At 36.1% G+C, this 12,771-nt stretch overlaps 1 protein-coding gene across 2 annotated transcripts; it reads right to left on the reverse strand.

Moving 5' to 3' along the window:
* Positions 1-9,968: 9,968 nt before the first annotated feature.
* LOC145108088 (dynein light chain 1, cytoplasmic-like) lies at positions 9,969-10,972 on the reverse strand. 2 transcript variants are annotated; one of them, XM_079045084.1, is made up of 3 exons: positions 10,872-10,972; positions 10,508-10,656; positions 9,969-10,328 (listed from the first exon to the last, which is right to left on the reverse strand). In XM_079045084.1, the coding sequence occupies exons 2-3, from the start codon at positions 10,643-10,645 to the stop codon at positions 10,170-10,172; spliced, it is 297 nt and encodes a 98-aa protein (XP_078901210.1). In that variant the 5' UTR covers positions 10,646-10,656; positions 10,872-10,972; the 3' UTR covers positions 9,969-10,169. The 2 variants fall into 2 exon arrangements, with proteins under 2 accessions (XP_078901210.1, XP_078901209.1); XM_079045083.1 differs by lacking the exon at positions 10,872-10,972 and having other exon boundaries at positions 10,508-10,865.
* Between the last annotated feature and the right edge of the window lie 1,799 nt (positions 10,973-12,771).

Raw genomic sequence — 12,771 nt, forward strand, 5'->3', positions numbered from 1 at the left:
GAAGGGCTTTACTCAAACTCCGGGAGTTGACTATGATGAGACCTTCTCACCAGTAGCTAAAATTAAGTCTATTAGAGTATTGTTAGCCATAGCTGCATTTCATGATTATGAAATATGGCAAATGGATGTCAAAACCGCTTTCCTTAATGGAAAGTTGGCTGAGGATGTTTACATGGCTCAACCAGAGGGTTTTGTCGATACAAGATACCCTAATAGAGTGTGTAAGCTTGATAAATCCATTTATGGATTGAAACAAGCATCTCGCAGATGGAATCTTTGCTTTGATGAGAAAGTCAAAGAGTTTGGCTTTTCTAGGAGTGAGGATGAGTCTTGTGTGTATGTCAGGGCTAGTGGGAGCATAGTTAGCTTCTTGGTGTTGTATGTGGATGACATACTTCTCATAGGAAACGACGTCCCAACCTTGCAGGAGGTTAAGTCCTGGCTTGGGAAGTGTTTCGCTATGAAGGACCTTGGGGAAGCTGCCTATATCCTAGGGATAAGGATATTGAGAGATAGGAGTAAGAGACTAATTGGACTTAGTCAAAGTACTTATGTGGATAAGGTACTGAAGAGGTTCAGTATGCAAGATTCCAAGAAAGGAGAATTACCAATCCAGAGTAATGCCAAGCTGAGTAAGACTCAGAGTCCGAGTACAGAGGCTGAGATAGCTGAAATGAGTCATATACCATATGCTTCCGCTGTGGGCTCGATCATGTATGCTATGACTTGTACTCGCCCTGATGTGGCCTTTGCTTTGAGCATGGTCAGTAGATATCAAGGGAACCCTGGCAAGGCACACTGGACAGCGGTAAAGAACATTCTCAAGTATCTGCGGAGGACTAAGGATTGGGTCCTTACCCTCGGGGGCAGTGATGACTTGAGAGTGGAAGGATATAGCGATGCTAGCTTTCAGACTGATAGGGATAATTTCCGCTCTCAGTCAGGCTGGGTCTTTATCCTAAATGGAGGGGCAATTACTTGGAAAAGTTCCAAGCAGGAGACAGTAGCTGATTCTACTTGTGAATCAGAGTACATAGCAGCAAGTGAAGCAGCTAAGGAGGCGATATGGCTAAAGAACTTCATCGGAGACCTTGGAGTTGTACCAGCTATAAAAGAGCCAATGGAAATTTTCTGTGACAGCGAAAGTGCGGTTGCTTTGGCTAAGGAACCAAGAGATCACGGGAGATCTAGGCACATTGACAGAAAATACCATTTCATAAGACATCGAATAGAAGAAGGACTCCTCGTGGCTAAGAGGGTATCATCAGATGAGAACCCGGCAGATCCCCTCACGAAGGGACTGAGCAGGGTTAAGCATTTACAGCATGCGAGGCGCATTGGGCTGAAGGATGATATTAGTTTCAATAATTAGATTCCTGAAACTTGTAAAATGTAATTGACATTTGATGATAAATAAAAGTTGTTATTTATTTATGAGTAAGGTGTTACTATCTTATGTTGATTGTTTACTATGTTTCAATTTTGCATGTTTTTACTTCCAGAATAATTATGTTATTATTCAAACCATCCACAGTCAGTCAAACTTTGGAAGTAAGTATTGATTTAAGACTGTCATGAATTTGGCTTGTATGATTTGTCTAAAAGTGCTTTGGACAATGCAATGGTTGCTACAACATTCATGAGTACTCATAAGGGCTGAGTATTGGATCCAACCCACGCTCACTTGCATCACTTCATGGAATTTATCTCGAGTGATCGTGAGACGGTAATATCATACAAATCTTCAAACCTAGAGATATGAGTTGTTGACTATGAGTTGGTTATTCATTGATTGCACGAAAACGCATTGGTAACTCGATGTCATAAAACGTGCCTTTGTGAGTAATTCAACAAGTAGTTAGTACAAGCATATCAGTCGAAGTTTATCTGTTCCTTCTAGAAATAGAAGCGATATCTGGGCCCCTCGATGATTTGGTTTTGACCTATGTACCGGGCCCGGTCAGAACCTAATTGATGTGTTCAATTTAGTTCTATGTCGAAACAAATCAGAGATCGAGAAACAAATGATGGACAATAAGTAAGACCATGTTCCATGTGTTTGTCCGGCTGATATCATGAGAACAGAGGATTATATGATCACTTATCTTAAATGGCGTATCATCATCATCTCAGTTCCGAGAGACTTTGAAAGAGCTACGATTGCTAGTCGGATTTTGAAGTCATATTCGCAAATATAGTTATTAGACTTATCCAAGTGGGAGACTGTTGGATATAGTGTCTAAGTCCATAACTTTATTTGGTATGTACTTGACCCGACCCGGCATGGTCCATTTGGGTTGCATGGCATTGCAATACTTGGATAGACTAAATGAGAGAATAAGGCACTTATGATTATTAATATATTATAAGTTCTAATATATTAATAATAGTATTATTTAATTAGTATTGATCAAGTATTAATCTAGGATTAATTTGGTGATCAAAGTGAGACTAATTAAATATATAGGGTTGATTATGACAATCATCAATTCTTTTATGGTGGATTAATGATTCATAGTTTATGGGTTATGGATGTAACCAAATGGAGCTCCATGGATGGTCCATGGGAGTTACAAATCCATGGGTCATGGGAAATCAAGAGTCATGACAATTAAGGGCATTCATGTGTAAACCCTAATTGTGACAACACTATAAAAGGAACCCTATAGCTAGCAAAAAGTGGAGCTAGTGGACATAGTGTTACTAGAGAGGGCATAACCGATTTTGAGTGCTAGAAGTATTCTCTCAAGTTATTCCAAGTCTTGTGGTGTTGTGTGAAGCATTTGAGGCACAACATTTGGGGTGCTAGGCTCACAAAGTCTTGAAGGAATCCAAGCAACAACAAGGTATGTATTTCTACTAGTTTCTATGTTTTATGTAATCCCCATGCCATGCTAGTTAGGAAATAACCTTGAAAAAGAAATTTGCATGTATATAGAGAAAACATAGATTCAAGGTTATTAGGGTTGCATGTACACTTAGGAAGTGTTAGAATGCTCAAAAACCCATCAGAAAGTTAATCCCGTGATACATCGGACCATTCAAGATTCTTGCCCGAATTGGTCCAGTGGCATATAAGCTGCAACTACCCTCCGAACTCAGCAATGTACACCCCGTGTTTCATGTATCGAATTTGAAAAAGTGCTTATCGGATGAAACCCTTGTTATTCCGCTAGAAGAGATGGAGATAAACGAGAATCTCTTGTTCATGGAAGAACCAGTTGAAATCATAGACAGAGAAGTGAAGCGTACTAAGCAAAGTCGCATCCCAATTGTAAAGGTTCGTTGGAGCGCCAAGCGGGGGCCTGAATTCACATGGGAGCACGAAGATCAAATGATACAGAAGTACCCTCACCTATTCGCTAACCCTTGAAGGCTACTTCAAAGCAAAATTTCGGGACGAAATTCCCTCAAGCGGGGGATGATGTGACAATCGGCAAGCTTCTGGTGAAGTCAAAGTCAAGTCAATATGGTCAACTCAACTAGTCTTTATATGTTAGGAATTTCTTTATGTTTACTAATGTATAACTATAAATCTTAATGCAAAGTAACACTTGAAAGTTTCAAATGTTCAAAATTTAAAACCCTAATCTGACTGAGGGAAGTAACAGCTCTATAAAACACTATTAAGTTCTCTTCGGGGGTGTATAGCACAAAAAATGGGATGTAACTAAGTGTACGGTCTTTGAACTACGAAGAAAAACATTAATAAAGGCTCCCAACAAAGTCTCTCTCAATCTCTCCCACTGTATCTCTCTCTCCCAAGTCTCTCCAAGTATGTGAAATCTCTCCCAAATCTCTCCAAGTATGTGAAATCTCTCCCAAATCTCTCCAAGTATGTGAAATCTCTCCCAAATCTCTCCAAGTGTGTGAAATCTCTCCCAAATCTCTCCATATATGTGAAATCTCTCCCAAATCTCTCCAAGTATGTGAAATCTCTCCCAAATCTGTCCAAGTGTGTGAAATCTCTCCCAAATCTCTCCAAGTATGTGAAATCTCTCCCAAATATCTCCAAGTGTGTCAAATCTCTCCCAAATCTCTCCAAGTATGTGAAATCTCTCCCAAATCTCTCTATGTACCTTCCTTAGTCGAAAACAGCCCAAAACCGGAGGAGAAAACCCAAAAGGACCCTCTTGGTCCTGAACCTCTCGTCCGGAACCCTCTTGGTCCTGAACCTCTCGTCCGGAACCCTCTTGGTCCGGAACCCCTCCCTATTTCGGAGCTTCTGATGGATCCGGAATGCCCATGTTGCTTCGGACAATCTCGCAAGCCCGGAAGGTTGACTCTGGAATAAGCATCTCATCCGAAAGGCTAGGCCTCGCTTCGGAAATTTCAGCCGACTTCGGAGCCCTCGGTCCGGACTGCTGGCTTCGCTCCGGAATTAAGCAGATGACTTCGGAATCCGAGAATACACTCCAGAATATGATGAATGGCTCCGGAACTCCTCCTAAGCACTTCGGACCCTCGCAGGAACAACCCTCCATTCCGAATTTTTGTCATCTTCCGACTTTTTCACCATTTTAAGGCATTTTGACGTCATAAATCACACCAAACTCATATTTTTCATATCTTAGACCCCTTAAACCCCTATTTTATGCCAAAATTAATTATTTTAAACATATCTATATAAAATAAAACCCAAGATTTTTTTTAAGGATTCTAAGTAGATAAGGAGGTTTGACTTTGTGATGTGATGCAAATCCTCCATTTTCCCATGCAAATCTTAGATAAACCCATATTACCCATTGGATAATAAGGTTATCCACCAGTCCTCCACGCAAATGTCAAGTCACCCCCCTTATCCTCCCCTTTAGAAACGTGAACCTTCCTCCCCAAGTTCCACTTCTCATTCTTCATTTCCAAAAAACTCCTAAAGGTGCTCTACACTTATTCAAGCTTCAAGTCTCATCTCCTTCAAGAAATATTCCAGATTTCTTTTTTTGTAAGTATTTTATCCTCTTTGAATAATAATTCTCCACATTATTCCTAAGATTTCATTATATTTACACATCAAATTATTTTTAGAATATTCTAAAAGTTAAATAACCTTCCAAGTTTTGGAGCTTGGAAACTTCTTCACATCTCTTCAAGTCACCCAGCAAGCTAACCAAGGTGAGCTTCATACCCCACATTTTTCTAAGTTTTTATTGTTTTTGGGGGAGAATACAAGTCAAATCTTGTCTAAATCCTTGGATAATTGCATGTATTTGTATGTTTAGTGTGTGAGTTGAAATATTGTTATTTTATTTCAATCTTCATGAACGTGAAACTTCACAGATTTCATGAAAATCATAAATATGTTTAAAAATCACCACAAAAAGAATGTTTTGTATACAAAAAGATCCTCTCAAGGTTTTTGGGTGTGTCCAATATACCCCCTTATTCCATATCTCCATATCTAGAAATAAAAAGTTGCTAAAATAGACCTTATAAGTGGTCAACATTTCTAGAATCTTCAAAGTTTGGAACTTTATGCCCTATAAATGACTCCTTGCAAACTGTTAGGGAGTATTTTATGAATATTTAATATAAATATTTATGTCAAGAAAATGTACGATTAGAGCCTTTATGACAGAAATATTTGTGTGTCATAAAGTTGTTGTCATAAACCCACACAAGTCAAAGTTGTATACAAATCATAACATGGCATTTTCCGACAAATTGAGCCGCACTTAGTATTTTATAAAGGAAAAACGGTTGTTTGCCGGTTACGATATTATATTGGGCCAATTTGATAAATATGCAAAGTGGATTGATTTCGACAAACAAAATGAACGACACGAACTATCTAGTTACAAATACAACTAATATTATTTATTAGTAAATAATGGATTTCAACGATTTGCTCAGAAAACTGTTAGTATTCTAGTCAGACAAATCTTCACAGTGCATATATTTCCATATAATAGTGTACGCTTAAAGTCATGTAAGAGTTATAACCAGAGTCTCCTGGAGGGGGAACGAGAATTTGTGTATAGATCTATACGGGGTTGACACCCCGCACCTTCGTTGTTCGCTACAGCTAGACCCGCCAGTCTAGGGTGACAAATGTCTTAAACGAAACCGACGCCTGAAGAACGTCATAACAGGCACTCCGTCACACTAGTATGGTTATAACGACTCACTAGAATATATCAGAAACGCATTTATACAGATTTCACTTTTGGTTACAAACAACTATGTTTTGGTTCGTTCAAACGAAACTTTTCTATACAAGTTTTATGGCTTTCAAAGCTACTATATTATACATCAGAAAATATAGGATTTTCTGGAGGAAACAATTATATACGATTTTCGAAAACGACTAACTAAGACACACATGCAACTATACTCGAGTTGAAACAAGACATACAACTATTTGATAAGAAAATATTGGATTTTCTGGATTTCTAAACTATCATCAAAGTTTTATACAAAAATGCTTGTGAACTCACCAACATATTTTATGTTGACGCTTTTCAAACGACTTGTATTCTCAGGAAACCAATAAGTAGGTTGTGGATCGCGGACTCAAGATTATTTTGCTATATTTTGGATTTTCTTACTGGTGTCCCTTTTGTGTAAAATTTGAGAACATGAACACGATGTAAAACAATGTAAGCTTGTTATATTGATGTATGATGTTTGGATTTGCTATGCTTCAATTATATACATTTGTTATGATACTACACAATGACGTCACCCGCTTCCGGACGTTTCCGCCGTTCTGGTCCGGGGGTGTGACAGATCGACACTAGAGCCGAAAGCCTAGAACACTCATTGTTGACGACTAGACGCCCACTAAAGCTGCTAGTCGTCGTTGATGACTTGAAGTGCACCATATCTGTTAGTCGTCATTGATCAGGTAGATCGGTACTAGAGCCGAAAGTCTTTGTTTCTATGATCAGGTGGATCGGTACTAGATTCGTTAGTCATCGTTGATCGTGTGTAGCTTTGATTTTTCAATTTTTAGTTCAGGTGAGCTATTTTTCTATACTACGTGTTACGATATATATCCTTTACATGATAAGATGTAGATGTATTGTAGATTATGCAAGTGATCTACTATAGTCTTTTACATGTTAATTGCTTGATTGTATGATATGTTGACATGTATGTTTGAGGAGTTGACGATGGATCGACATTAGAGTTGAGAGCCTAGAATATCCACCGTTAATCGTCGTTGATCAGGTGGATCGTACTAGAGCCGAAAGCTTTTGTTTGTATGCATTGTATGTGTATTGCAATGTGTGGTATTTTGGGGGACGTATTAAGATTTATGATTACAGTTATTGATTTAATTTTTTAAGGTAGTTCCTCTTATCCCGAAAAAGGCTAAGCTTGACTATATTGCATGTGTATCGGTAATGATCCGCGTTTTTAGTATGTTTGAAAAGGAAATTTTGGTTTAAAATTAGGGACGTTAAATAAACAAATTCTTTTTTTAAGTTAGTAATAATAAAAAATAGTTGAAATTATATATAAACATTAATTGGTCGTTTTAAGTCGGTTAGAGACCAAAAGAGAAACAAAAACAACCCATATGAATGGTCCGGATTAAAAAAGAGAGTTAGAAACCAACCATTCTAATTAGGGAAATCTCCAATAAAGTCCCAAAATTTTAAGTCAGTTTACGGTTTAATCCCAAATTATTATTTTTTTACAAAAAAGGATAGAATACCGGCTAAAATTTCGGAATAACCCTCTGTGACCGGTTTCACAGATTTAGCCAGTATTCCGACTTTTTTTCTTTAATTCGTCAAAATATTGGGATTTTTTCGTTAATTCTGCTAAACCTTCAGAATAACCCTTTTATCAATATATTAAAAATGGTTTGTTTTTCAATGAGTGTATTTTTTAGTTCTTTTTATACAACGTTATATATTCGGTTTTAAAGTCATGAAATTTAGAAAAAAGTATCTATACAATGCAAAAAAACTAACAAACTTCATAAATTCGTCTGAAAAGCTTTATTGGAAGATAGAGTGCTCAGTGATTTCAAAATGAATTTCATAAAAAATTATTGTCTTCTGAGGAAGATAGAGTACTCAACGATAACAGATACATACACCACAAAATATATGTAATAATATTAATCGGGTATACTTAAATCTATGGGATAACCTTTCTCGTTAATACTCATTTTTTGTTGATCATGCACTTTAACACGCTAATGTTGAACGTTTACCTCATTTTTCCAAGGACAGTAGCAACATCTTGGTAGCAGCTAGTCTTGCCTTGGCTAGACCACAAAACGCAGATTCGCTTGAACTTTGATACCCTCGTTTCACACACGCACACATACGTTCCAAATCAGAAACTTTGATTCGTGTGTGCACACATAAAAAAGAAATACAAAGATCTATGTGAGGGGTGTGTGTATGTATCTTTTATCTCATCATTCCCAATTCTGCAATGGATAGAAAGAAACAGAGGGAGAAAGAGATTAGATGGATTAAGGTTTTAAACAACCAATAGAATGAAGAAAAAAAATGAGTATTAACGAGAAAAATTATGAAGTTTGTTAGTTTTTTGCATTGTATAGATACTTTTTCTAAATTTCATGACTTTAAAACTACATATATAACATTGTATAAAAAGAAATGAAAAAATACACTCATTGAAAAAGAAAACCATTTTTAATATATTGATAGAAGGGTTATTCCGAAGTTTTAGCCGAATTAACGAAAAAATCTCAATATTTTTGACAAATTAATGAAAAAAGCAGGAATACCGGCTAAATCTGCGAAACCGGCTACAGATGGTTATTCCGAAGTTTTAGCCGGTATTCTGTTCTTTTTTGTAAACAAAAATTAATTTGGAATTAAACCCCAAACTGGCCTAAAATATTAGGACTTTATTGGAGATTTCCCCAAGGTTCTAAATAATGTGAGGCGTGGCTTGACGGCAAGGTAAAAGTTAAGACATGACAAGCCTTGGCGAGCCATGACGTTTTTCAAGGCGTGACTATTTTATATATAATAAAAGAGATAAAACATATAATTATTGATTTTTATCAAGTATATCAAGTTTTTAGAAGTGTTATATTAGTATTTAATATAAAAAGTTAACAAAAACTCAAGTATTTTAGACCCGATAAAAAAATTCAAAAAAAAAAAAACAAAAAATATTCGCGCCTTGAAAAAAACTCGCGCCATATCGCGATAAGGTGCGCCTTGCCACATATTGCGATAAGGTGCGCCTTGCCACGTTATTTGGGCGTCACGCTTAACAAACCCGCCTTGGACGTTTTCGTAACGGCTACACCACGTCTCGCACCATGGCACGCCTTGAGGCGCGCCATGGCGCGATTTTTAGAACCATGGATTTCCCTTCTAATTACTCCAAACCATAGGGACCAATGGTATAATTTATTCTTAAATTAAACAATATAAAAACTATTAAATCCTCCTGCTAAATCAAAATATTTTTGTCACATGTCATCTTCCCATTCATTTGGACACATGATATTTCTAAAATTTTTGAATTTTCTATTTTCCACTTGTTATTTTATTGTATTTTTTATTTTATTAAATTAAAATTTCACATTTAATATATAAGGTAATATACATGTAAGGTGTTTATTAGAAAATGTTTATATATATAATGTATTCAATGTATTAAAGCCTTATTAATTTTAATAATTCAAAAAAAAAATTATTTTTCTTATAAATTCAAACTTCTCAAATTGTTAAAATTTCATATTTAATTTTTTTTAAATAAACTCATGTAATACATGAGTCTGAGACCTAGTTAAACAATATAAAAATTGTTAATGTAAATTGGATACTTCACCAACAATTACATAAAAAAGGCAAAACCTTATCGATTATAGATTTAAGCCAAAGAACGAAAGAAAGAAAGAAAGAAATAGGTTGTTCATTAACGAAGATGTCCGCTCATGAGGAAAAAGTTTTACCGACATATTCTTGACCTTTTAAAGTGTTACTATCGTGCCATTATTATTATCATTATTTCTTAGTAAACTATTTCGATCATATCTCTAATTCTGGATAAAAGAAAACAAAATACATCATAATTCATACACTAGTAATCTGCTTTACAAAAACCTATAGAAGGCAACTAAACTGCATATCCCTAACATTAGCTATTACACAATATATGAACATATATACTTCCTACTTTCTTGTGGGTTTTCGCTAATTTAAAAGATCTGGAGGTGAAGATGATTAGGATGATGAAGAGAGAGAAGAAGCTCCTTTGAAGATGAGGAAACTGAGCGTCTCGAGTGTAAAGTAGATGAAAGTTCCTTTGGTGTGAGTGAAGAAACATCCAAAATTTGATCCCACTACACATTGCCATCCATTCCCATATCTTTTGTCAAACTCCTGTCACCATTAATAATCCATTTCTATAATCATAAAAATAATCAAACCCACAAAAACTTTAGTATTTTCTTCAAGATTCATACAACCCAGATGCATATACATAAATACATATACATAAATACATACACATATAGAGATATAGATATGGAAAGATCGGATTTTGAGTTGTAAAGTTTCACCTTTTTGATGTGGGCAGCAATGGATTTGCAGTCAAGAACATCAAAGAGATCTAAAGCTTGAGAAGCATAAGCCATGGCTTGGATCTGCATCTTGATTGGCATGTCTGTATCTTCTACCAGTGCTTTTCCTTCCAACATCTTTTCTTTTTCTGTTTTTTATCAAGAAATTAGCAGGTTTTGAACGACAAATAAAAAAACACCGAGTCAGACTGTTTATGTGATCAGGTATGAAAAAAGAAAAAGAAAAGAGGGATATTTGATATATAGATATAGAAGTAAGGTACTAAGGCAGAGATGAATAATTTCATAGTCATCCAACTTTTTCCCTTGCAAGTACCATCTTCCAAATGTTAATAATGGTGACCTTATATTTCGGTTGTCGTCTTTCAGAATTCAAGAAAATCCATTTCAGCGAGATAATGTACATCTGCTAATACACGATGCGAACTTTCATGTAGTATTTGTAGTTTATTTTTATTTAGAAAACAGAGTACTTCTTTTTATTTGACAAAAATATAGCACAAACAATTACATATAGAACAAAAATTACATTATTTTTACATTAATTTACTTTTCAAATAAAGGACAATAACATAGAAAAAAAAAAGTTAGACAAAACTTCAAAAATGGTCCCTGTGGTTTCACAAAATCTGAAGTTTGATCCCTAATTTACCAAAACCTCACGGATCGTCCCTGTGGTTTCAAAACTTTTAATGTTTAGTCATTCCATCTAACTCCGTCAGCTTTCTACCGTTAAGTGAGGGGCATTTTCGTCATTTCAATACCCAGAGACCATTTATGAAGGTTTTCTATTATTTTAAATAAAAAGAAAAAATATGTATCTCTCTCTCTCTCTCTCTCATCCCTTTCAATCATCTGCTTAATGAAGTTTTGTTGTAAACCTAATCTCTTTCACTCGTCTCCTTAATGAAGATTGTATGCTATTCGGCAACATCGAGTAAACATCATCCCTAGCATCGACTCCAATCAATTGTGGCGATCATATCATATTCTCTGTCACGATGATTAAATTCGCGTAATGTAAAGTAAGAGTAGCAGATCCTAAAGTTTTTGATCAAGGGACCGGAAACGAAGTTGAATGAGTTTGAGGTTTGATCGGAGGGGTAGACGGTGGCGGAGGTGGAGAAGTTGCGAGGGAGAGAAGAAGGGTAGCCATGGTTGATGTTGAAACGAGTTTGATTCTTGACAGAATGGTGAAGATTAATTTCGAAAGTAATGAAGTTATTGTTCGAAGCTTTTGTTGAAAATTTTCCTAATTAATGCACAATCTCTCGCTTTCCTGCATTCTCTCTATCTGTTAATCCAATTTAGAGCTCAATTTGATTGTAAGTTTCTCATGATAACCCCACTTTGTTCCACTCGATTCTCGTAGTTGCAGTTAATTAGTTCCTGCAATTATACTTGATATTTCCAATTTGTTTTTTGTTGGCTGCCATTGTTTCTAAAATACCTCGTATCTCACATACACAGAGTGGGTTTATAATATACATAAAAGAAGGGAAAACGAGTCTTGCACAACATATGTTCAATGAAATGCTCGAAAGAAAAATCCTATCTAAATCATAACCTCAAACATCACCTAATATACAAAAAATCACGTGATACTTGATCATACCTTGGACTTGAATTCAATCATTGCAATACCAAGAAAATCAAGAAATCGAGTATATCAGGACCAATAAGTTGGCAGCGTAGATCTGTGTCTCATTTTCAAACCAGAATTAGATGAAGATGATGACAATAATATAGAAAAGACATATAAATACAAACCTGCTCAAATCATTTCAAATCAGCTCAAATCATGATCTAATCTCCTCTCTACCTCCAAATGTTCCTCCACATCGCCTGGCCCACCATCTTCATCATCTTCGTCATTTCTTGGAGAATGAAGTCTGATCAACCCTTTCATCGATCGATACCCATCAACACCTTATTGGGTTGCTCCGGTAGCATCATTGGTTGTTCAACATCCCCTGAAACATGATCGGGAACTACCACTGAAGGGTCTTAGTTGTGGTTTGGGCTAGGCTTTTGGATGTATAGGTCATTTGTACTTTGATTCTTGTAATAGAAGTAGTTTAGTGTGTTTACGGCCAAGAGTGTGTTTACGGTCGTAAACAGGTTTACGGCCAAGTCCAGTTTACGGTCATGTCTTCTCCCCTATATATAGGATCAGTCTGTGTCTGTTAGTGGTTGTTGATGATCCACACAGTTTACGGCCATTGTCAGAGTTGTACCAGACG

This window comes from Lactuca virosa, chromosome 4 (assembly GCF_052849685.1).
Source record: "Lactuca virosa cultivar CGN04683 chromosome 4, Lactuca_virosa_CGN04683_v6, whole genome shotgun sequence".
Classification (NCBI taxonomy): Eukaryota; Viridiplantae; Streptophyta; class Magnoliopsida; order Asterales; family Asteraceae; genus Lactuca; species Lactuca virosa.